The sequence below is a fragment of the Embiotoca jacksoni genome, unplaced genomic scaffold (assembly GCF_022577435.1).
Source record: "Embiotoca jacksoni isolate LCO1_2020_lvr unplaced genomic scaffold, fEmbJac1.0.p SCAF_7, whole genome shotgun sequence".
Taxonomy (NCBI): domain Eukaryota; kingdom Metazoa; phylum Chordata; class Actinopteri; family Embiotocidae; genus Embiotoca; species Embiotoca jacksoni.
Genome location: NW_027185425.1, coordinates 13,577,016 through 13,603,777, shown reverse-complemented (window position 1 = coordinate 13,603,777; position 26,762 = coordinate 13,577,016). Strand labels below are relative to the sequence as shown.

At 41.5% G+C, this 26,762-nt stretch overlaps 1 protein-coding gene across 1 annotated transcript in view; it reads left to right on the top strand.

The window, feature by feature from the left end:
* The window catches only part of csmd2 (CUB and Sushi multiple domains 2), a 248,411-nt gene that overhangs the window by 181,768 nt on the left and 39,881 nt on the right, over positions 1-26,762 (top strand). Inside the window, exons 35-47 of the mRNA XM_069177064.1 lie at positions 157-360; positions 1,222-1,346; positions 4,457-4,553; positions 5,520-5,624; positions 5,794-5,912; positions 7,790-7,859; positions 12,095-12,211; positions 12,426-12,635; positions 14,255-14,443; positions 18,048-18,225; positions 20,998-21,143; positions 21,240-21,320; positions 22,040-22,153. Of these exons, the coding sequence (XP_069033165.1) occupies positions 157-360; positions 1,222-1,346; positions 4,457-4,553; positions 5,520-5,624; positions 5,794-5,912; positions 7,790-7,859; positions 12,095-12,211; positions 12,426-12,635; positions 14,255-14,443; positions 18,048-18,225; positions 20,998-21,143; positions 21,240-21,320; positions 22,040-22,153 (1,755 nt within the window). The remainder of the gene's footprint in view (positions 1-156; positions 361-1,221; positions 1,347-4,456; positions 4,554-5,519; positions 5,625-5,793; positions 5,913-7,789; positions 7,860-12,094; positions 12,212-12,425; positions 12,636-14,254; positions 14,444-18,047; positions 18,226-20,997; positions 21,144-21,239; positions 21,321-22,039; positions 22,154-26,762) is intronic.

Here is a 26,762-nt window from a genome sequence, read left to right as displayed (position 1 = left end):
AGGTGTCTCCCTTCAGGCTGTGTTGCAGCTCCTTCAAGTAGTAAGGTGCATGAAACACATTTGAATATACAGTAGAAAGGCACAACATCCATTTCTTCCCTTTAAAACTTTGTTAACAAACACCTGTACTGACCTCCTCTTCCTCTCTGTCCACAGCTGTGCCTCGGACCAGCGCCACCCAGTGCAGCTCAGTCCCTGAGCCCCGAAATGGCCGCCGTATGGGTAGCAACTTTGCTGTCGGTGCGGTGGTCCGCTTTGAGTGCAGCCCAGGTTACATGCTGGAGGGGCCGAGTGCCATCGAATGTTTAACCGTTCCCAATGCCTTGGCACAGTGGAACAGCTCCATACCCAGCTGTATAGGTAGGACACGAACACTCAAACACAACAACACACACAGCTGTTGGAAACATTCACAAGCCCGTCTGAGTGTGTTTTTGTGGCTTTCGTTTCCCTTCTTTGTTTGTTTGTGTCTCTTCCTGTCTGTCTCCGTCTCTCTCCCACTTGTTGCCTTGAGTGTCGACCTCCTGTCTTGACACAGATGTGGGCCGTCGGCCCTCGCCCGCAGCGATACAGTGAGATTTAGTCATGCGGCACACAAGTGGCAGGCAGTGCTCAGGTTCACAAACACACACAGACATACACTCACAGACACATATGGCGATATCAACATGTCTATACACAGACACACACGATCACAAACAGCATACAGCTGCAGCAGATGCTCCTGAGCTGTCACCAGATGTGAACCACACAGAACAAGCTGGGAAGACGATGTCTGACGTATGTAAACACTCTTTAGGAGTGTTCCGTTGTGTCTGGTATAATGCGTGCGTCTGTGTGTGTACGCTTGAGTGGCCAGGTGTGTGTGTGTGTGTTGTCCTCTGGTGCATGATTTACCGATTTAAGTTTAGTGAGTCTGAAAATCTGAATTATTTTTAAAACAAGCTGAAAATGTACCAAGCAAAGATAATTTAATGTTTTGCTGTTTTTTTATTATCTGTTTGTTAATTTATTATATGATCTTTATCCTGTTTGCATACCAACACTTATTTAAGAAAAAAATATTTTTTAACCCCACTAAGGAACCCGATGTTTGGAAAATTATTATAGAAGAAGATTAACAATCATTTCATGCTCTCCCTACATTGCTGTCTGACGCCATGACACATTTGGTAACTGCTATCAAGACTTAGCAGTCAACCCTCTCCTTTCATCCCACAGTTCCATGTGGAGGCAATCTGACCCATCGAACTGGAACCATCTTATCTCCAGGCTTTCCTGAGCCTTATCTCAACAGCCTCAACTGTGTGTGGAAGATCACTGTTCCTGAGGGATCAGGAATCCAGGTTTGTATAAAAGAGTTTCAACAGTGATCATCAACACAACCTCAACCCCTATCCAGTACCACTTTTTTTTTTTTTTAAATCCAAAGGTATCTCAGTCGCAAATATAGAAAGTCACAATCGTAGCTCAGAGGGAACGAGTGCAACAGTGTTTCCTGCTAAGACTTGTCAATGTTTCAAGATGTCCAAAATCTGTTTTTGAAAGGCTGGAGACATTTGAGTCCTCCAAATGTATACAAATGTCTAGATATGAGAAGTCAGCTCTGTTACAATATCAATGGGCCTCTTAACACAGTTTAATAATTGATGCACAAGTTTGCAATAGTACAAATCACAAATTCAGAGCCATTATTTAAAGTGTTGTTTTAGTTTTTTAAGTGCCTCTTACCAGCATGCAATGATCCGCTCTATGAATATATGGAGTCATCTCTTTTTAAAAGTGTCTTTTAGAGGAGTTAACCGTTTTCTTTTTTCATCTGCAGCTTCTAGACATTATGGCTCTGCATGTCTTGAAAACAAGCTTCTCTGTGATGATATGTTTTCAGCTTACCAAAAGCTAATAAACAGAGTTACCCGCAGTATATCAAGGTATAGCATTTACAGTCTCTCTCGGTCCAGGAGAGCACCTAAATGATTGAGTCTATTGACTTTGCAGCAGCTCAGAATTTAATTTGGCAGATCACTATAGCAGAAACTTAAGATTGCACAACCTGAAATAAATTTGTATATAATTGCCTCTTCAATTACTTTACTTTTCTTTCTTGGGAGTTAATTTGGTTTGCATATTCTTATTCTGTGATGCGTGCGTGATGAAACCTCATGGAACCTGGGCAGGGTCCCATAGGATCTGCCTGACAGAAAGTTTTTAGGCTTATGCTTTAGCTGCTGCGTTTAATGACCTTAGTGGCGTCCCTCAGCTATTAGCTCCCCCACCTCAGCTGACTGTCCTTGCAGGTCAAATACACGACACGGCCCACAGGCACATTTAGCATGCTGCACCCCACACTAACATTCCAATAGTTCAGAGGGGAAATAAACTAAATTAAGAACAGAGAGGCGACTGTACGCATGCCCTTGAAAGGCAAACAGACTCACACGTACATGTCTACATGTCTGACTGGTCAAATAACAATATGTGAGAGTTTCAGCTCTGTGGAACACTTCCGCAGACGGCAGCACATTTCCACATCCCTACAGGGTCGCTGCCGGTGCTATCAAAATGCAAAGTGCGAAGAGTTTCCTGCTCCGCGGCTGCTCTCTCCTCCTCACCCTAACTATTCCTTCTTTTTCACACCGTCATCTCCTCTCTCCCCGTCTGCCTTTTTCTCACCTCTCCCAGCTACCAGAAACACATTAGATTGGAGTGTCACGATCGAGGAGAGAAGTTAAAGGAGCGAGCTGCCTTGCTGGCACATTTGCCATGGCCCCCTAATGAAAGATCAATCTGTGATGTGCCTCGTCTCGCAGGGAGCCCGGTGCACCAGAGCCCCTACAGCCCCTCTAATTGGCTCATATCTGATCTATAACCATCAGAGGCAGAGGAGAGGGCAGGGCGAGAGGGAACGGAAAGGGAGGCTTGGAGATAGTGAGAAGATGAAGGATGACACATGAGTGAATGAATTTCAGACGAAGACTGAGAACAAAGATGTTGTGGATGGCACAGAATAGTTCCCGTTCACACATTCATTTCATGTGCAACTGCTCCAGCTATTTCACAAATTTTGGTGTACCCTTCTTCTTTGTTTGGTCACAGAATTCAACAGCAAAATACGTTTTCAGATCCATCAATTTGGGCAACCTTTGTTGTGTTTTCTTATCTGTGGTAACTTTTATTAGCAGAAAAAGTCTCAGTCTGCCTCTCTTTGAAGAATATTGAACATTCTCCGCAGCTGTCATACAGTTTCCCTCATTTAAAATCCAAAGCACACCACATGAAGACAGCCTTCCAAGAGGGTCTTTAGAAAAGAGAAAAAAAAGTATTTTAAGTATTGCCCTATTAGTTGCGTTTTATTCCTTACTTCATGGCTTTGATCATTTCATATCTCACCTTTTATGTACTTTAAACTCAAGTAAAAGAATGTTTATATAGTTCTGTGAGCTTGTCGACGCACTCTTTACTGTCTTTATTTCTGTAAAACACTGTTAACTACAGAGATGATTTAAGATTGATGACTGTGGGGTATTGTTTTGCACATATCTTTTTTTCATACTGGGAATGTTTTTCACTGACATTTTAACAAGTTTTGGCGTACACAAAAAGAGCCATACTGATGCGGAAAAAACACCGCAAAGGTCGACTGACTCAATGTTACTACCAGTGTTCTCCTAACAAACACCTCACCGACTCACAGGATGCTATGCGAACATTATCCATGCTATGCTCATGCACCAAAGTAAGACACCACCTACTACACAGTACTAGTAACAAGGTTAGGGTATGCAGTATCTCACTGGGGTTATCTAGTGGGCACCTCCCTTCACCAGTGTTTTGTCAAGACTCGATTTGAGTGAATAGATAGAAAATATGATTGACATGCTGAGGAAGACATAGAATTGTGGGAATGTGAGAGTTTTGGGATTTTAGACCTCATTGTGACGTCATCACATTTAAAGGGAGGAGAGGCAGTGCTTAGTTGCAGAGAGTAGGACAGATATTAGATTTGACAACAATTGAGTGATTGGCTGATTGAGATCGTGGTAATAGGTTTACCCAGAACGGCCACAGTCAGGTGATTAGAAGAAGCGGGGGAGAATGAACTGAGGAAAAATTACACAAAGATGGTCTTTATGAATGAACTTTCACTTTTAACGTCCCAGAACTACTCTGCTCAATACTCACAGCCACCACCCCTGCTCTATCTGTTTTACATCCAAGCTAGTAGGACTTGTGCCTGCATACTCTGGCAATGTTATCTTTGCTTAAAGCCACAAGTTTATGGTTACTATACATGTCCACCAAAATCCTTCTTTCTCCGCTAAATCCAGAGACAACCCTGCTAGCATGACTTCTGTCTTCTTCCGTCCTGTTTCGATATTGGTGTTTCTGTTTTTATTTTTGACTAATTGTGTTCCTCTTCCACCCCCTTTTTCTCTCTGTCTCGTTCCTGTCTCAGATCCAGGTAATCAGCTTTGTCACAGAGCAGAACTGGGACTCGCTGGAGGTGTTTGACGGAGGCGACAACACTGACACCATGCTTGGCAGCTTCTCAGGTATACCAGGATATGCGTTCGCATGCTTGCTGTTATTTGTTTTGCCTGTGTTAAATGTGTGCGACCTTGGATAAAAAACAGATTTTTTTTTTTACAATTAAAAAAAACAACCACTCATCTATACCTGCCAAAACGGCAACATAATAGTCTAATCAGTTTTCACAGAGCACAAACTATGAGCTGGAAAACATACTGTATTTGTTAACCAATGCATGCAGTGCTAAAAGTGGATGCCTCATTTGGCACAGCTGTCATTGTAACACTGCCAAATTAAATTGAGAATACATAAAAGCAGCCGGTGTAGTCATGGGAAAGTTTTCAAAATTTGAATCTTCATGAGCTTCCCCTGGCAAAACCTTGCTACGGTTCTGCAAAGGTTCGCTTTTTTCTGTGTGGGGTTGAAGTTTGTTTACAGCACCTTTGTTGCTCCCATCGTGGTGAGGATATGGCAACAGGGACTTCTCCTTTTGTTTCTGCTTGGAACAAGACCAAATGTAAATGTTAGAAGTGCCAACAAATAAAGAGATGAAAGAGAACTACCAGGCTCACAAATTTGAGTTAATAAAGAACCAATATGAGGTCATAGCTTTACAATGTATGAATTTAATTTTGTGATTTTTTTTTTTTCCTGTTTCAAAAGGATTTTTATTTTATTATCAACTGACTACATACTAAAATATTGGAATACATTATTAGTTTTGCTCTTTGTCCTGTCAAAAGCCACTATTACGTCATTCCCCCGATATCCTAATGCATCTAGACATAATATATATATTTTTTTGTTCTGCATGCACTCTCACACACACACACACACACACACACACACACACATACACACACACTGATCTCTGCAAATGTAAAATGACCAAGCTTCTTAGGTACTTGCCGGTGGCTCATTCAGTTAGTTGTGATCAGCCGACGGAGGAGATAGTGTTGCTAAACTTCACTATTAATCTTCTCCCAAAGGCACAACGGTCCCAGCTCTCCTCAACAGCACCTCCAACCAACTCTACCTCCACTTCTTCTCTGATATTAGTGTGTCTGCTGCTGGATTCAGGCTGGAATACAAAAGTAAGTGAAAAAAATAATTTGTATCACTTTGTATTAAGTCAAAGAAGAGTCCATTTCCTGGCTGCGTGTGACCTCAGGATGACAGGAATGTCCTGCAATTTTGTTATAAAATGTTGTATTGTATATGGTAATTTCTAATATTTGTTTTCTCTGTTCTCCATCTCTTTAGCGGTGTCTCTGACCAACTGCCCAGAGCCTGTTGTTCCCATGAATAGTATCAAAGTTGGGGAACGTCTTCAGATGAATAATGTAGTGTCCTTTCATTGCGAACCTGGATATACTCTACAGGTAACAACTCCTGCTTTCAGATATGGTTCAGTTGTAAATAACCATAAAAACTACATTTATTTATTGCTTTGTTTTACTTTGAGTTTGTTTACTAATCGTCTCCTTTGTTCTGTATGGTCTGATTACACATTAGCCATTTTTTTATTTTTTTATTTAATGCTGATTGTTATGTTTTATTAATGACATATGTTTTGTCAAAATTCAATTTAAGTCAATCCAATATGAAAGTCAGAATAGGTATCTTGACTGTTTTTCCTCCATTTGCTGCCTATAATTTATGAGATGTGGTGCCATAAAGTCAGAAATCTGCACAGGCTTCCAGTTTGACTGTATTGTGCACATCTTCTGTAGTCATAAGTCCTTCAGGAGACAGATAGTGACATCTATGGAGCTCACTGGTCACAGTAGATCACATAAATTATATTTGAACTCTGTCAGGACTGTTTGTTTCTCCTAGTTCTAACATATAAATGGCCAGTTGTTTTTTTTATTCCACTTCCATTTTTCTCACTGGTTTAGTTTTTGGGGTTTAATTCTAATGGTTATTAGTCCAAAGACTGTGATGTCATGTTTTTGTAAAGTGTGATAGTGGTTGTAGAGAACAAAGCAAGGTTTTTACAAAAAAATAATCTGTTTCTTTCTGAACATTCAACTTTACTTCACATTATCATGACTTCAGGGTGTCGAGCAGAGATTTTTTTGTAAACAAACAAAAGTTATGTTTACATTAAATGTTGCTTACCAAGACACATTGTGTGTATCCTTGAGGTCTAACTAATTGAGTCTATTTATATTGCTCATAAAACATTTACAAACCAAATTTTTTAGCATTTTAGTCCAGCATTGTTATATTCATATTAGTGTTCCTCCTCCCTGTCTTTGCTAGTACATCACTGCATATTGAGACACGTTACCACCATCTTGATCAGTGACACCATTAATAGGACTGTCGGTCACGCTACATGTATATGTGAGCATGTGCATAAGATAAAAATAAAGCACCGCTACAGGTCAAATTAAGTGACTGTAAACTTGAGTCATTCTTAATTATTCGATCGTATTTTATTGTACAAGCTACATCAGTTATACTGTAATATGGTAACACAGATATCAAGCATCCTTATCACTTTGCATAAAACTTGTGCCAAGCTTCTTCTTTCCCAATCCTTAGAGTCATAGATTGGAAAGCCCTTAAATAATAGAATTTCCAGTCTATAATTATAGACTGAAGGTTTACCTTGACTGCAGAAAGATGAAATTAAGATTGAAAATATCCGAAGGCAATATCAAGCCTTGCATTGGTACTCCCTGATCAGCGAGACATGTCAAATAGTAACAGCTCAAAAAACTTGACACCAAAACAAGCATGTGGTGTCAACGTATGGCTCATTATAGTGGCTTTTTCTGTTTATGACTATAAAGGTCAGCTGACTCGGTCTATTATGTTCTAATACCAGACATTATCACTAGCAATCATCTTTTTTTTATGTTTATGGTTTTGATACTCAACTGCAGAACTTAGAAAAACAAATGCCTGTTGTGTCATTTTGGCAGTGCAACAATACTGTGAAGCTTTTTGTAATCTGTATCTGTCTGTTTCTCTCTGTATGATCATCTCAATATGCCTGTGATGCTGCCTCTCTACTGCTCCCTGTCACTTTAGATGGATTTCGTCATTTAGTCGCCACATGAAGTCATGTGGAGACAGGCAACAGGTTCAAATAATTGGAGCAAGAGATGACTGACAGCGGGATGAACAAATTGATTCATTGTCTGTTCTTTGTCACACTTTTTGTCTTTGTGTGTGTGTGTGTGTGTGTGTATGTGTGTGTGTGTGTGTGTGTTTGCACACATCGGCGCTTCAATGCTCCTCGTAGGGGAACTCACACATCACCTGTATGCCTGGAACCGTCAGACGATGGAACTACCCACCTCCGCTCTGCATCGGTATAATTACCTTTCTTTTCCTTATTTTTTTTTCCATGTTCCATCATACATCTTTTTAGGTTCGTACTGTTTTTTCTTTGGGACCCTTTGTCTGATGCGTGCTATTTCAAGTATTATACAGCATTCAGTGGCGGCTGGTGATTAAAAAAAAATGAGGGTGGGGGGCAGTGTTGGGGGATGGCGGTGGGGGTGGGTGGTAGTGCAAACAAATATTGTAAAGACCTGACAATAGAACTTTACAACGTCATACAAAAGAACTCAACAATTCCCACATGAGCGGCTTGGAGGGAAAAAAAAAAACCTCCCCTTTAACAGGAAGAAAATCTTTTCAACAAGTGTCAAGAAAAAAACTCCCTTTTAACAGGAAGAAAAACAATGGGCCTCATTCACCAACCGTTCTGTGTCAGTGTTTTGGCCGTTCACTTCTGGATGTCCAGCATCTGAGATCAGACGTGGGGCAGGTGAACAGGATGTGGGTGCAGGGTGCAGGTGAACAGGATGTGGGTGCAGGTCTGGAGGTGCTGCTGCAGGACAGTCTGCAAGCTGCTGGTTATTTTTACAGAGTTGTTTTTGCGGCGTTGTCCTGACACAGTGGTCACTGAAGGAGCAATAAGCGCATGCACCTTTTTTTTGTTTTAAATTTTACATCCAGTACTTACGCTATGCTATTAAATATGACAGCGCTTTTTCTGTTCACCTCCTGCAGCAGCACCTCCGCTTCAGAACTAGCGTAGTTGTTCTTTTGGAGTCCGCTGCACCACCGGCACTATTTATGTTTCTCTCAACTTCTTTCTTCTCCCTCACTGTCTGCGACTCTGTGTGCACACGGCACTGCAGTGTCATGCCCTTTTATGGGCATTGGCAGGGCGTTTACTTATGCTAATTAGGAACAACTGGCACACGCTTTCAATTTACGAGGACTGTGGGATTCATCGAGATAGGGACACATATGCAAACAAATCTGGGGTTTAAGAACACGTCGTGAATCTGATGTCGACTTTTTCTTCGGACATTTCTTAAGAACAAATTTAAGAAAAATCTTAAGAAGATATTGGTGAATGAGGCCCAATAAGTGGTTGGTGGTGCTAGTAATCACAGACCAAAGACCGGGGCTGCAAAAGAAAACACAGAACTACGCAAGTGAGGAGAACTGCTTCGAGAGACAATAAACAATTAGAAAAATGATGGGAGAGAGAAAACATGAAGTTAATGAAATTTAATGATGCCATAAGGGTATTGAGCGAAAGAGAGAGGAAAAGACTTTAGTGCATCATGGACGGTCTGGTACTTTACCTACCAGAGAGGATCTTGCTTGTAACTCCCATGAAAAAACAAAAACAAAATATAAGATCAAAACAAATCTAATTTGATAGTCAGTGGTTTGTGCTTTGGGTTGAACTTTTGTACTTTTAAAATTAATTTGGTATGTCTACCTTTAAAGCTGAATACACGCGCTGAAAATAAAAATTAAACTGCATTAGGTTCCTTCTCTCTTACTCCAAGTGTTCCTGTCTGTGAGAAGTCCTTGACAAACGGGCTGCGCTTATTGGAACAACCCACTATTGCCTAATTAGTTCCATCTCGAGCCGTGATTGGTTGAAGTCGGGGGAAGATTCATCATGTTTGCAAGCATCAGCAGTTCCCTGATTACCTCAGGCTTTTTTCTGCTACAGGATAACATTTAACCCTTCACTTACAGTGGGTACGGAAAGTATTCAGACCCCTTTACATGTTTCACTCTTTGTTTCATTGCAGCCATTTGCTAAAATAAAAAAAGTTAATTTTATTTCTCATTAATGTACACTCAGCACCCCATGTTGACAGAAAAAAACAGAAATGTAGAAATTTGTGCAAATTTATTAAAAAAGAAAAACTGAAATATCACATGGTCATAAGTATTCAGACCCTTTGCTCAGTATTGAGTAGAAGCACCCTTTTGAGCTCGTACAGCCATGAGTCTTCTTGGGAATGATGCAACAAGCTTTTCACACCTGGATTTGGGGATCCTCTGCCATTCTTCCTTGCAGATCCTCTCCAGTTCCGTCAGGTTGGATGGTGAACGTTGGTGGACAGCCATTTTCAGGTCTCTCCAGAGATGCTCAATTGGGTTTAGATCAGGGCTCTGGCTGGGCCAGTCAAGAATGGTCACAGAGTTGTTCCGAAGCCACTCCTTTGTTATTTTAGCTGTGTGCTCAGGGTCATTGTCTTGTTGGAAGGTGAACCTTCGGGCCAGTCTGAGGTCCAGAGCACTCTGGAAGAGGTTTTCTTCCAGGATATCTCTGTACTTGGCCGCATTCATCTTTCCTTCAATTGCAACCAGTCGTCCTGTCCCTGCAGCTGAAAAACACCCCCATAGCATGATGCTGCCACCACGTTTCACTTTTGGGATTGTATTGGGCAGGTGATGAGCAGTGCCTGGTTTTCTCCACACATACCGCTTAGAATTAACGCCAAAAAGTTCAATCTTGGTCTCATCAGACCAGAGAATCTTATTTCTCATAGTTTGGGAGTCCTTCATGTGTTTTTTGGCAAACTCTATGCGGGCTTTCATATGTCTTGCACTGAGGAGAGGCTTCCGTCGGGCCACTCTGCCATAAAGCCCCGACTGGTGGAGGGCTGTAGTGATCGTTGACTTTGTGGAACTTTCTCCCATCTCCCTACTGCATCTCTGGAGCTCAGCCACAGTGATCTTTGGGTTCTTCTTTACCTCTCTCACCAAGGCTCTTCTCCCACGATTGCTCAGTTTGGCTGGACGGCCAGGTCTAGGAAGAGTTCTGGTCGTCCCAAACTTCTTCCATTTAAGGATTATGGAGGCCACTGTGCTCTCAGGAACCTTGAGTGCTGCAGAAATTATTTTGTAACCTTGGTCAGATCTGTGCCTTGTTACAATTCTGTCTCTGAGCTCCTTGGACAGTTCCTTCGACCTCATGATTCTCATTTGCTCTGACATGCACTGTGAGCTGTAAGGTCTTATATAGACAGGTGTGTGCCTTTCCTAATCAAGTCCAATCAGTTTAATTAAACACAGCTGGACTCCAATGAAGGAGTAGAACCATCTCAAGGAGGATCAGAAGAAATGGACAGCATGTGAGTTAAATATGAGTGTCACAGCAAAGGGTCTGAATACTTATGACCATGTGATATTTCAGTTTTTCTTTTGGAATAAATTTGCACAAATTTCTACATTTCTGTTTTTTTTCTGTCAAGATGGGGTGCTGAGTGTACATTAATGAGAAATAAAATGAACTTTTTTGATTTTAGCAAATGGCTGCAATGAAACAAAGAGTGAAAAATTTAAAGGGGTCTGAATACTTTCCGTACCCACTGTATTTCGTGCAGAAACACAGTGGTTGTCTCCTTCCACGGACTTATGTCGACTGTTTGTCCCATTTATTTCTTAATCTTCTTCCATTGCAGTACCTCTGTCTTTCTTTTTCATTGAGTCAGCTAATTAATTTGCCATTAGTTGCAGCATCCTTCTTTCATCTTTTTTAATTATGGTATCAGGATCTCTTACTCTTTTCATATTTTTTGAGCCCAGCCCTTTATTTTCTTTTTTTTTTCTTTTTTTTTTTCTAATTCCAACTCTTCTGAGTTTTAGCCCTGAATTTCCATCAAAGAAACATGTATTCATCAGTGGTTTAACATGAAAGGAGAAGCATGAAGTACATGACACTTTAATAGCATGTATCTTTTGCCATGTATATGATACTGTATAAGTATGAAGTGGAGGGCTCCATAGTCGCCCCATTGGATGAGTTGCTGTATCTTTATATTCAAACCATTTAAGAATGTTTGCAATTGTGTTATGTTTTTATATTGAATTTTGTAGAAATACATATATTTTTTTTTTGCTCCTAAAATTTATTTAATTGAAAAAAGTTCACATTTGGTGTGAAGACAGAGTCGAAGTGAATAGATCAGCTTTCCTGCATTTACTGTCGTGAAACGAGACGGGTACAATTTGAGGGTTCAAAGCTAATTTTGGTTTTAAGTTTTGTTTTCCCAGCTTTTGGTTTAAAATGACAAAATATTTGACTTCCAGTATGCCTTATCTAAAAAACAACAACAGACATATGCACATTATACAATAGAATTTTAGAAACTAACAATGTAATTGTTCAAGACTGCCACCATTAAGTAAAGAACTGTTTTGAACCATATTTGTAAAAATCTATTGTGGTACAATCAGCATTTGCAGATGCTAATGAAATGCTTTGTCTGGCCTGTGCTAGCTCAATGTGGAGGAATCCTGGAGGAGATGGAGGGTATGATTCTCAGTCCCGGTTTCCCTGGCAACTACCCGAGCAACAGCGACTGCACCTGGAGGATCTACCTGCCAGTTGGTTACGGTGAGCAACATGAGATGCTCTTGCAGCATATCACACTGGCATTTCCACACTGAAGAACCTTTAATTATACATCTTCTAAAGTTGGACTGTGGAATGACAACATTTATAATTGTAGATACATCTTGTTAAACACGGTTAGGTCTGTGAGCCTGTGCGAGAGTTTGTAGCATCTCAAGAACAAATTCTGAAGACCATTTTTCGATTCCTTTCCCAGGAGCCCACGTCCAGTTCCTCAACTTCTCCACAGAGGCCAACCATGATTTCCTGGAGATACGCAATGGGCCCCTTGATACGAGCGCTGTGATTGGCCGATTCAGTGGCCAAGATATTCCCTCATCCCTTCTCACCACCTCCCACGAGACCACAGTCTATTTCCACAGCGACCATTCGCAGAACAAACCAGGTTTCAGGTTTGAATACCAAGGTAAGAATCCAAACATGCCAATCGATAACAAAGTCTCCTTAAAGATCCTTGTAAATGATTCTGATGACGGAAGCACAGATTTATGATCAGACTTCGGAATGTGGCTAAATAAAATACACTTGAGTAGTTAATATATAATTTTATAACAAGGGCCAGGATAAAAGTTTGCTCTTTGCTGAGACAATACCAGTATTATGAGTTGCTTTCTTCTGCATTGATCAAACTAGTAATTACTTCAGTGTGCTTTGCACTTTTTGGTTGCTTCAGACCATCTTTGCTTGTCACTGAAAGGTATGTAAGCAGAATGTAGTTTTCAGAGCTAATATAATATAAAGATAATCAGAGCTATTTGCTTGAAGTGACACAATTATGGGATCTGTATAAGAAAGTCACAGAGATTAATTATATCTCGTGAAGAGAAGACTGATCAATCATAATCTCTCAGAGTGCTTACTTTTATATTTGGAAGTACACTTATGTACAATTACTGTTGCTTCAGCACGAGGTTTATTCATGCAGCCATAACACTGCTGAATTAGCCCCAGAAGTGTCCGCGTCAAACTAATCAGCTCACAGAGCCAGTCAATTCCCAAGATCTATAAATCTGTGTGTATAAAACTGTTGATCACTTAAAAAGGCTGCCTCACCATGTGCCAATAAAAGGCTTCACTGCGTATCTGCATGGCTACAAGGAATGAATTGCCCCTGTCTACAAATGCAACAGGCACACAAAGTTTGTATTTTGTGATTCAACAAACGAGCCATTAAATCGAAAGGTAGCATTGTGCATTTACATAATTATGTGTACATTAGCATATAAATCAAGCATTATATTTGCAAATACCCCCCTTTTGCAGTCTTTGCATGAGTTATCTCCTACAATAGGGAAGCTGTGATCCATAGAAATCAATCCCTTTACTCATATTTATATCCTAGCTCTTCAAGGCTCACTGCCTGCTCTGGTTTTGTATCCAAGAGAGAAAAAAAAAGAAGTAAGAATTATGTACCCACACTACTTCTGATGACTGCATCATACTCCTTACTCCGGTACAAGTCAAACCCGCCTCTGGCATTTTATTTTTCCTCTGCAAACTCAAAGTGAGTGGGAGGTTGAGCCCAAAGAACAACAGACACATAATGGAGTATTAAAAGTGGAAAATAAAGGTAGAGGATGCTCTACTGTAACACTGTTGTTGTCTGGAAGCAGAGAATTTGGATGCTGAGGCACAACTGTGGTGGTTGTGTGAATTCATTGATATTGTAGCCTCAGAGAGAGAAAAATCTGAAACATTCAATTGGCCAGCATCCAAACCACAACCACCCTCCAACCAGTAGACCTTGAGAAAAAATGTTTTTCTCATTTACTTTGTTGATCTGATTACATTTGGGCATAGACATATTTTACAACTACAGAATATTGTTGGTTGTTTTTATTTATTTTTCTAATTTTATGAATTTTTTACAATTCCACTGTCAAGGGTATGTCAAGGGTACTACATGTATTGTGTTTAATACATGGCTGAATAAAAGTGTCTAGTTTTAATGTTTAACTGATTTGAATTGAGTGATGTCATTGCCCCCCCCCCTTTTTTTTATTATTTTTTTTTTTTCTCCCTTAGCATATAAACTCCAGGAGTGCCCAGATCCAGAGCCTTTCCGATACGGAGTGGTGGTGGGCGCTGGCTTCAATGTGGGCCAGTCTATTTCCTTTGAGTGTCTGCCGGGGTATCAGCTGATGGGACACTCCATCCTCACCTGTGAGCATGGCACCACCCGCAACTGGGATAACCCTTTCCCTCGCTGTGAAGGTGAGCAACATCAGATGCACCCAAACACCAAAGTAACATGCAAATCTGATGCATTTGTTTACCTGAAACTAGAATAGGTCCAAACACGAGACCCACTGAACCGCCACATGAATGCAGAACTGAACTAATAACACGATAACTTCCTGTTAAAAGTATGTATTGAGCTGTTATAGCATTAGTGCAAAATTTGGCCATGGAGATAATGATTATCTAGTATGAATAATATCATTAAACTGAACTATTATCCCCTATTAATGAAGCAAAGTACTCTTCAATGAAAATCAATACTGTGCTAAAGAGGAGTGAAGGAGACAAATAAAAGATGAATAAAAGAGGGTCTAAATTGAAAAGAAAAGTAATGAATGCTCTTTATTTTGCCTTGTCCTTGACCCACATTCTCACGCTCCAGCTGTCAATTATTCAATAAGTCAGGCAAAATTACAGAGGGAGGTGATGGCCATGACTCTGGGACTGAATGGATGAGCAGGGAGATAAATGGGAGCGAGAGAAGGAGCGGCCGAGTGAAAATGAAGAGGGAACAAGGGATAGAGTTTATTCTCTCAGCTATTTTCATATTTATGGGCCTCATCTTCATTCATGTCAATCTCAAAGGTGAAAGATTATTGCCACAGACCTGCAGGACATTAGACCTGTGATGTGCAAATTATTATTTAATTAATATATTATTATCGGTGTTATTATCATTGCAGTTCTTTATTTCTGTAATGATGTATACTAATCAAATGCAACTCCTTTCTATGCCAGTGCAATCTACAGTATTTTATATGCATCAGTACATACCAGTCCGATAATGTATTTCTGCCGGTAAACACTAACTGACATGCTTCAGTGTAGTCAGATAAATAAATTAGGTAATGTAGATGCATTCACTACTTTGTCTGCACACGTGTATTCGCGTGTCTGTTTGTATAGAATGTGTACACCCATTAACATGCGATGTGTGTGCACGTAGACGGGTGCGTGTGTGTTCTATGGTGTATTTGCTATGCATGTTTACCAGGAGATGGTAGTCTCGTGGCCTCTGACTGGGCGGGTAATTGAATTGGCTTTATCGTGATGACCTAGGTTGAGGAAGGAGAGATGAAGAGGTTGGACATACCCCTTTCTGAACACCGGTGCCACAAGTGCCTAACTGGCTTATTGCCACTGCAGGTTTTGATTTTAAAAAATCCTGTTTTATTTCATATTTTGGTGAAAGCCTCAAAAAATGTTCCCAAGTTTAAATCCTTTTTCCATTCAGTCATTTTAATGATGATATTTTTCTTGAATGCGCAAAGATTACTTTATTTTTGTAGCAAACTTAATGTACTGATTGGCTATCATTGTGATGTAGCAGACCAGGTTTTTACAATTACACTTGACCTCAGAGCAGCACAATATGCTCGTCAGTCTCTCTGTTACTCCAGTATTTGCATAGATTTCCTCTAAGGGGGGATGAGAGACATCAGTACATAGATTTTTGGTACCTTTGCTGCACTAGCCTACTTGTGTTAGGATTATTATTATCATTACACTCCGCTGTGCCTCTGCACTTGACCTTTGTTGTGTCATCTCCTCCTCCCTCTCTCCCATTTCCTATATTTTGATTGAACTGAATAGAGGCGTGTTTTCTTAACAGATGCTGTATAAATCAGTGGGGAGGAAATATCCTTTTCGGTCTCCTATTCTCTGTGAAAAGATACAGACTGGAAAGTGGGAAGAAGTGAGGACTTAAATTAGCATCTGTACTAGGGTACCACACTAAAATCTACTATATATCTATATATTGTTTTACCATTTTTTAATCCATCATTTAGACAGTTTTATTGACAAGAAATTTGGTTCACACTAATAAAATGTCAAGATACACCCGCAATGCAGTACTGTTGTCTGTCCTTTCGGCCAGTGAGAGTAATTACAAAAACACGGTCATCACATGCTGACGTCATGGTTTTGAGCATCGAAACCCCTCCAACATGACTCGTTATCACTCACCATCACAAAGTCTGGAAGGTTGAATTATTTTATCCCCATTCAAGTTAGCATCGTGCTCAACCGGATGATGTCTGGTGCGCATGCTCTGCCCATAGAGTATGTGTGTATTTGGCCAGCGTGGGAATGTCTCACCAGACATTAGATTTAAAAAACTCTGTGACCTGTGAAATACAGAGAGAGTCTTCTGGTGGTGATAGGCTTAATCAGCATTGTATGAACCCATGTGGAAAGGGCTTCAATGTTACAGACGGTCATTTATATGTAAAAGTACCACATTTCACCTTTAAAATGGAGGCATTCACACATGAAATAACATTGACAGAAGGAGCCCTAAGAAATACAGTCTCTGAGTTAATACCTCGTAGATGGAGCAAATATTAGCCGTGAGTAAGGATTTAAAAATTTAAAAGGTCAAGTTTTCCCGGGAGTAATCTTCTAATTTCAATTTTTTTTTTATCTATTACCCAAATTCTTTATTTTCTTTAAACAGCCCCAATCCTGTTTCATGTTTTCTGTTACTACCTGGCCCTTGAAGCAAACACACGAGCCTTAAGTAGCTTGCCAGTCGATGAGTCAGCCAGAGGTGCAACTCCATAGAGTGTCCAGGGTGTAATCAATGGGTCAAATCCATAGTTCATGTAACAGGTGAGGCGGCATCAGAGGGTGCCACTCGACCACAGGACTAAAGCAGGCGGTTGTACAACAGAAACGCACACATAACTTGAGAGAGAGAAACACAGAGGGGTAAAACATGCAATCCCTGCTTTGGGAATGATCTTCCACCCACAGGAATCCAAGGGTCTGTCATTAAACTGAATACCCTGTCTGGGTTGCTTGAGAAGCCTGCACTGCTGCGATTACTGCTCCTTACTGATTTTCCCTGCTCCACCACAGTGAATATGAGCTTCCTCCGGGGGCATCAGCGGGAATGTTAGGCTGCTTAAATCGCTAAATTAGTTAGATTCTCCTAAGTTCCTGAGGAATATTTGGAATATAGTGACAATTGCTATGTTTGCTGATTTGAAACTGCAATGTGTTTATGATGATTGAGTATGTGTTTTATTGTGTTTATGTCTGTTTTTTTTTTTGTTGTTTTTTTTTTACAAACTTCAGGGTTACAGGCATTACAGGTTCCTGTGTTACCATGTCTGACATGGACATGCTGTTGTAACCTTTTGTGTCGCTCTGAGTTTTAACACTCATGCATATCTGCTCCACATGCACATACTGTACATATACACACACACCTCAAAAGCCCAGTCCACACCAAACCCTCGCCTCATCTCCATCCCCCCTCTCTTCAGCCCCAATGGGAAAGGGTTGAGGCCTTATCTTAGCAAAACACTCCATCCAAGTCCCCACTTACTAACAGGCTTTACTGGCTAATCTTTAGCTCAGACAAGCGCCTGGGCAATAGACGAAGAGCGAAGAAGAGGGGGGTAGAGACAGTGAGAAGGGAAGCATAGGAAGAAGAGGAGGAGGAAAAACCCTTTTTTCCACTGATTGCAGCTGAATTATGCATCTGTCCTGTTGTATTCCTGGCCCACTGATACACCCCCTCTCCCCCTCCCTCTCTCCCTCACTCCCTCCCTTCCTCCTCTTCTCTCAGTGCCCTGTGATGGGAACATCACATCAGAAAATGGGACCATCTTCTCCCCGGGTTACCCAGAGGAGTACCCGAGCTCAGCTGACTGCTCCTGGTTGATCACTGTGACTCCTGGCTTCGGCATCAAAGTCAACTTCACCCTGCTGCAGGTTCACGGGCCGCATGACTTCATTACTCTCTGGTAAGAAACGACAGCTTCACAGAGTCCAAGTAAATTATGCGAAAGAACATATATGTTGCACCTTAAAAATTCAGCTAATTTTGAAATATTTAAACAGTTTTCTACTAATAGTCAAGCCAAAAATTCAAGGTAATCTCAATAATATGTTTAACTCTGTTCTTCACACAAACAAGTTGAATTGGAATGTTTCAATGTTTTTTTTTCAACCACTTGTCATCACCTCCTACGCCTCCAGCTTTTTTCCCCATATCCATCTCTGCTTTACAAAATTGAGTCAGGGTCTAGTTATCTAATCTTCAGGTCATCTGCCCCCACCTCTTTTCATTCACAGTCGTCTCAATGTGATGTTGTGGCTGGATTTCTTGCAAAAAAGTTCAGCCTCCAACCATGGGCCTGATTTAGAGATTGCAAATAAAGGGTGCTAAATTGCATTTTTATTCCAAAAGTTTGTAAATTTATTTCGCACCCGTTTTGCGGGTGATTTACTTAAAGTATTTGCATCTTTGATATCAGGTGCAAATCGCTCTGTTTAAATTAGGTATTTGCGTGTGTTAAAGTGATTCCAGTCATTCTAATAGAACGACCACAAAAGGAAAAGGAAGTCTGATCCCATTGAAATGAATAAATATGAATATAACAAGAACAAAATGCAATATAGGAAATGATCAGCGAGGAAGTCAATGCCATGGAAATAACAAAAAGATCAATAGATGAAATTATGAGAAGATGGCCTGAATAATGTATGCCTCTGGCATCAAAAATATTTACAGAGGTGTAGAACCACATTGGTACGTATTCTTTGGTTTCTCTGCGTCTCCTTCTAACCACAATAAGAGCAGCCATCTCTCCTAATGTGCCTTTCAGTCGTACTAAAATACTCAGGCAATCTCCTCTGCTGTTTCTACTTTCAGGTTTAGTAAATATCGTTGCTGGTGCTAAATTGTTCTATTTGCATGTTCCCTCCCAGTGTTTTATACCTTCAAGTAGAAACGTCCAATATTACATATGCATGCAGGCAAACACGCAAAATGGACAACGTGTGTTAAATTGCACATTTGAAAGACGCAATCCTCACTGCACTTGTTGGTAGATCAGCTTGGACATTTTTTGGTGGGCGGTGAAGAGTTTGCACTTGATTTTACCCACACAAACCTTTAGTAAATCAGGCCCCATGTGTATTTCTCATTTTTTTTCCATTCATTACATTGAGAAAGCCAAACTGCAGGTCAAAACCTCACCTCTGCTTTGCTGTTTCATATCATCTCTTTATTTTCTTATGTCAATGCTGCTATTTGGCCTTCGCCTTGACATCACCTGACCCTCTTTCATATTTGTTAATGTCTGTTCAACCTCACTATACAAAATGTGGGATAATATTACAAAAACAGTTTTTCAGTCATGCAGCATTTTAGTATATTCTTTTAAGACATAAATTGTAAAGTAAAGCCACAGCAGAATCCTCTGAGCATGACAAATGCTTTAATACTTGTGTATTCAATCTTAATTCCAATAAATTAAATATATCATCTGTCTTCATTACCAAACAATAACAGGGAATGAGTGCAATCATCCCTGGAGGAGTAATCAGAGGAGAGTAGGTGGTCTAAAGTCCCCCACTCCCACAGTGTGTGGGAGTCAGAGAGTCGAATTTGGCTGGTGGAGAAGTGTGTGTGTGTGTGTGTATTAATGTTTATGTCTGGACGTTTAAGTGGCCGGCGTATGTCCCTATACCTGACTGAGTATCGAGGGGCAAAGCTTCCTTTCATCACCTCCATAATGCATGGCTGGACCTGCCATATGTACCACCAAAAGATAGGATTTTGCATGCATGGTGGCTGCCAGTCTCAGTTGATCCCCTCTCCCTGAGATAGCCTCTGAAGGTCCCAGTTCTCAGTGAGACCGGAGATCTGACTGCCAGCCAGCCTGGCAACTCGACGACCATATGAAAAGTCCACATGGTGTGGGGGTGACATGTATTGCTTTACGTTTTTGGCTGGTTATAGAAATCCGTGGGAAGATTCTTATACCATGGAGGGTTCAAGTAAGCGAGGCTAAAGCGAGCCAAAATGTCCACTTTCTATCGTATTGTTTATCTGCTGTAAATGGCCCCCACTGTGTTGATCTTTCCCAACAAGTTCCTGCAGAGCCAAGATGGGGACTATCATGTTCCCTAGTTTCCAGTTACCACTGCTGTGTATCTATCCACTGAACTACTGAGCCAAGGAAATGGGCCCCGTAATGGCGGCTTGGCTAGAGCGCTGTCAGGCAGCAGTCCCTAGCCAGCCGTTTCCAGAGCTGCTTGTAATCTCCCATGCCCAGTCTGACAGCCAAAGACAGATGGTTTTTAAGCTGAATGGTTGTGGCAGGAATCTGGGAGCTGGCTTAATCGGCCATGCCCACACCGGGGGACTGCCAAGGCTGGGCCACAGCTTCCAGAGACACTCCCACCGGATAGTTGTTAGGCAGGAACGGCGCAACCCAAACCTGTCATTCCACTCTTATCTGTAATTTTTACCTTATTTTAACATAATCACCCAGAGCAGGCCAGAGTAATTGCTTTGGGTTTGACGAAGTGAGAGCAGCTTGATTATACTCTGCTGCTGGAAACTGCTTGACAATAATCTGGCATGTGGCTTAGTTCTGTTTGTGTCACCGAGCCTCAAGGTGCATCACAGTTAGAAAGTGAGTGTGCTGTTGAGCAGAGGCTGCTGTCTCTGATGTGTCGTTGCTTTTAAAGTCACAGTCCACCTCTGACATTTTTCCCCCTTTTAGGGACGGGCCACAGGAGACTGCCAGGAAACTCGGTGTGTTCACCGACGGAGAGCCCAATGAACCACCCAGCAGCACATCCAATCAGGTGCTGATCCGTTTCCGTAGCAACACAGAGAAGGGCGGACTGTTCCGTATCAGCTATCAAGGTACGTATATTATCCGGCTTGATCTGTATTTCTACGTGATAATTTACATATTTTCTGTGTTTGACTCCTTTCATGTCGTTGATTTTCTCAATAAAGCTTACAGACTGCAGCACTGCCTGCCTCCACCGATCATAGCAAACGCAGAGATCCTGATGGCAAGCAAAGAATTTAAAATCGGTAGGTGGAAATGCTGTCATAAATCATGCATATACGAGAGACACACTCACTCCTATCGAGGCACACACTGCGGCCTCTTCTGTATTATATGTTGTTCCAATGGTGACTTGTGGAATTGAAGCATTTTGAAGAGTTAATCCAGCTGTCAGTTTACTTTCTGGCTTTGACAGTTTACGTTGCACTGACTATGCAACACATAAGTCAGTGGAATTGAATACGGACTCACCTCAAACAACATCGCCCAGGGACTTTTGAGGCACCAGTATAAATGAGTGATTATGACAAAATAATGAGAAAGCCAATGGGATTCGGGGCAGGTGCCCTCATTACTTGTGGGGACAATGAAGATTAATTCTCCTTATTGGTTTATTTACATTCCACCTTGACTCGTTCTTTTTCAGAGACGCAAAGGTAGCAACAAGAGATTTACTTGGATTGGCCACATGTACACTACATAGTCAACTATATAGTGGACAAGTTGAGCAGTAGTGTTTCATCTATAGGATCATCAGCTTGGATTATTTATGGTGCTCTTTTCCTCTGTTACCTTTCTATTTTTTTTACTGAGAAACACAATAGATTGTAATTACTTCCATGTCATGTCAAATTAGCATGAATTAAGTTTTGTTTTTTTTGCCCGGTATCAGTCATCAGGATTGGTGCCATCATCTCTGTTTTGTCTCTGACTGTACCTTTCCCTCCCCCCTCTTTATGTTCAGGTGACATAGTGCGATACCGATGTCTACCAGGCTACCAGTTAAGTGGAAACAGCATCCTGACCTGTCGGCTGGGTACACACTTGGAATTTGAGGGGCCTCCACCTTCATGCGATGGTAAGTGTATGCCAGCAGCCTAAGTACCAGTGGTATATATCTATATTTTCTAACATTCAGGGCAGTTGTACCCGAGTCTGTTTGGAGCCCACTTTTTGAACTATTTCCAGTTTAGCTTTAGCATTGTCTTTTGTTATTGTCTCCCTGAAAATCAATAGACTACACAAATACAGATATCTCAAATGTCCACAGTATGCCGACTAGTTTTTTTAGAGTCAATTCTGTCTCTCTCTTCTGGTGAAACATGACATTCAACTGCTAAATAACAATATATTTAAATGCGATGTCCACAAGTCACGTTACGAAAAAGATTCGTTTTTATCGCATCTTTAAATTAACAGGCTTTTAAAAACGATCCACACTTTCAGCTCAATTTCCATGCAATTTAAATGCAGACTGAAAATAAATGGAGTTCATATTACAAAACAGGAGAGCGCTGTCTCCATCTGCCAGGAGTTTCTTTTCAGAAGGGTTATAGAAATTATTGTGCTCTAATCATAGACTCATGCACTAGTTTGAGTTTTACCTTATTTCTGGCTCCCATGGGGGCTCTTTCTGCCTGTAGTCATGGAGCAACAGCCACATATCAGTTTGGTACCAGTTCCCATCTCTAGGGCTGATGCTCAGCTCCCACGAGGACGAGGGTGGCTGCTGTGGCGCGCTCACATGCAGAGATATCATCCTCCCAGAGGATTCCATGAGTTCCCCCCCACCGCACACACACACACACACACACACACACACACACACACACACACACACACACACACACCATCATAACACTGTATCTTGTTTAAAACACTTTTCCTCTAGGCAAGAGACTGGGTGCATACAGGGGTCTCTCTGTTTCTCTCTGCTTCACAATATCATAAAAGCATATATCTTTCTTTTTGCGTGTCTCATTTAAAATGTTTTGTGTGTCTCATTCTGTTTGGGGTGGACGAGGCAGAGTAGGCAAAGTTTGATAAATGCAACTAATTTAGAGTACTAGATAGGGGAATTATGCAAATGCTCTTAGTATGGGGCAGAAAAAAAGGAGGGAGATAAAAAGGAATTAGAAGAAAGAAAGAGGGCAATGAAAAGGGAATGGGAGCTATGTATAGGCTAATAAAAAAGACATGGAATAAAGAACTTTGGACACCCAGGGAGAGGCAGAACAGAGGAGACAGTTGCACCTACAGTTGCACCTGCACAACTGGAAGCATACTTCACTTCACGAAAGTTCCAATTGACAGTTGAATGTTTTTTTCTGTTCTTTTCAGCTGTGAAACTGCACTTATAGTCTCGTGTGCCCCGATAATTTATTCTCTTCATACTGGTGACAAACATTTCCAGCATACTTCTCCGTCCTGCCTCTTTCTAATGCCGAGCTGTCACTTTTCCCTGCGTAGACACAGACCGGGGTGACAGAGAGGTCAGCGATAACAAAAGCTGAAGTTGAGTAAGTGGGAGTAGAAAGGAGAGAGAGAAAATTTAAAAGAGCACACTGAGGCTCGTGTGAAGGAAAATAAAAAGATTGGACGGGGAGAAGAAACTGATGGAAAGAGAGCAGTTGGAGATAACTCTGGACAAGCAGGATTCCTCTGACAAAAAAGGGGGCAAAATTCGGCTGGAAAAGATGGAGGAAAAACTGCTAAATGAGCAGAAGTGTAGCAAGTAAGTGAGAGCGGGACTGGAGTTTAAAAGCGAGGAGAGTGAGACGGGGAGAAACTTAGATGGAGGGCAGTGAAGAGACGAAGTGCACAGCTCATTGAAATGCAGGGGACATGGCGGCTGCAGCTGCACCTATCAAATTACCACTTCTAGCTCTGACAAGCACAACCCTCCCTGCACATCTAGCAGGCGCCCCACACCACCAATACCACCACCTCACACACACTCAATGGCAGCCATCACACACTCTGTACATACACTGTATCCACACTGGTCCAGCTTGTGTCTGGGTTACACAGCTAGTGGACGTTGTCACTCTGTGATGGTCTTCCAGAGAAGCAGCACTGGAACCACAGCAGCAGCTTCTGCAGTGCTTCTTGCCCCCTCAGCACCCAGTATCCTCTCTCATCCTCTGCATTCCCCTCCTCCCACCCTCACTCGACTCTTCGCTCCCCTGACTCGCTAGCAGCAGAAATATGTTCTTACATAACACATGTACCCTTTGTTCCCAATTCTCCCTCTCTCTTTTTCTGTGTGTCATTGTCTGAGGCTGGTTCAAAACACAGTGTGGTGTACACTAGTCTCACACACTTTAACACATAAGTGTCTATCAATCCCCAGATCTGTCTCTCTATGTTTCTGTCTCCCAAAACTGACACCCAGGCAGGGAAATAAAATCCACCACCGTACAAATGTAAACACAGACACACACTATTTTTTATTTATTTTTTTATTTATTTTTTTGGGAGGAGGGGAGGTGGTGGTGGTGGTGGTGGGGGGGGTATTTAATCCAGAGTATTGTTCCAAGTCATACAAAGTCTGCCTCTCCTGTATTTCCTGCCACTGGTGCCACAAGTTGATTTGTTCAGTGTTTGATTTGCCTTCTTTTTAATTGTAATGGTTGTAACCCGACCCTCAGCCGTCTGCTGTCCGCTGAGACCATGGGGAGTTCGAGCATCCCACACAGCAAAGCTTGAATTCATTAATGAAAACACAATGAGTTCTGATGATCCAAAATCCCCATGTTTATTCCCCTGACAGATTTCTGCTTAAAACCTGCAATAATCATCTATCACATTAGTTTCCCAGCTAGTTACTGGAGCTTTCTTGATCCTCGTCCCTTCGCCTCCCTCGCTTCTTTTTCTTTTTTTCAATTCTGTTGATTATCATTTCTTTTCTGGCCCCCTTTCTTAGTCTCGCAGAATGGATTACAGCTGCCCCCTTTTTCACATCTTCTTTGTCATCCCTGATTTCTCTGAGTTGTTAGGTCCTGATCCACGCTAATACTTATGTTGCGGCCCATCCCCTTCAATCAGGTCACTATCGCTTCTTAGCTAATGCTAATTAAATACCAACATGAGGAAAAGACATTCCAACAGCACTGCAGCACTACAAGCTCAATATATTGTGGGTTTATGCATGCGTACGTCCATGCCTGCACACTGGAGAGCGCAAATGTGTGTGTGGATGCAGATGTGTATGCACCTGTGCTTGTCTGCACGAACGCCTTCCACTGCATCTTTTATTGGGAAGCTGTTGCTTACCATGAACTATTTACACACAAACAGGATGGGTGTTTTGCTGATTTCCAGTCCTGCTGCCCGTTTATTGTCATTCCACGTCTCATTAAAGTGAGATTTCATTTTGAGCCCTATCAGCGTCAATCTCACCTTGTGCGTCGAGGCTGCCTTTTTCCACCTGTCAGATTAGTTCCCTAATACCTTTTTGTTTACAGCCAGAGTGACGCTTCATTTCAAAGTGGATTAGATTAATAAGTAGCAGCCAATAGATAAGAACCGCTGCTCATCTTTCCATCAGCTCCGAGACGAGCTGAATGCTGTTTTGAAGACACTTTGGAGCTTCCTGAAAGGTCACTGACGACTCACATCTCATCCAGAATTGGTAGTTTCATGAACTTCACTCTTTGATTTGATATGCTACTTCCTGGCGCAATCGGTTTCCTCATCATTGATTGATTTAAACCTTTGACATCCACTGAGGCTGCTTGAGGTTGTAAATGATTTCACAGACTTGTTGAAATTTAGGATCATCATACATTACGGTCACTTTATTTCTAAAGATCGATGCCAGAAATACTTTGTAGAATTGCTAATTTCAACATTATCTGCATTCTACACTATCTTAATTACTGTTTTCTGATCTTTGGTAAACGACGATTGCAGATATTTACTGTTTATTTCAGTCCTTCTGGCAACGTTGGTTTAAGGGATTTGCAGCTAACGACACAATGCAACAAGTGACAGAAGGTTTTGGAAAAAGTGTTTGACACAAACCTGATTTTAAAGTCATGTTTACATGCCCCACTGTGAGTGACAACTTACCTGACACCAGCTGCGATTTTCCGGGGCAGTAAACGTCACCTAGTCGACATGCCAAGCACGGCAAAACAAATGCGAAGAATTATTTGCAGATGCTGTTGAATCCAGGCTGTCTGCCATCCGCAGATTTAATAATGAACACACAGAGGAGTGTGATTGAGCCAAGGCATACACAATCATGCATCGATACAAACACACGAGCCCATCCACGTACACAAAACAAATTACACTCGCACATTGTCCCTCAAAGGAGGCGCTGCTTCAACTATATTCAGAGCATTTCACATTTCTCCAATGCAATGGAGGTCCTGCAAGTTCCAAGTGCTGTCTTACCCTCAGGCAGGACTTGCTTGGGGATTCAAATTGTGCCACACAGCAGGGGCATTTCCACCCTTCAGCTAATTTTTCTGCCACACTTGCTTGACAAACGCATGCAAAACGTGTGTGCATGCAAAAAGCACCTCGTCATGTGCACTTGGAAGTACTTTTTAATCACATTTCTAAGTCCGCATGTGTTTTTTTTCCTCAATGTCTCCTATGATAGTAAGTAAAGCCTCTGGTTTGTGTTTAACAAGGCAAATGTATGTTTTTTTTTCTGCGAGTATGAAATGGTATTT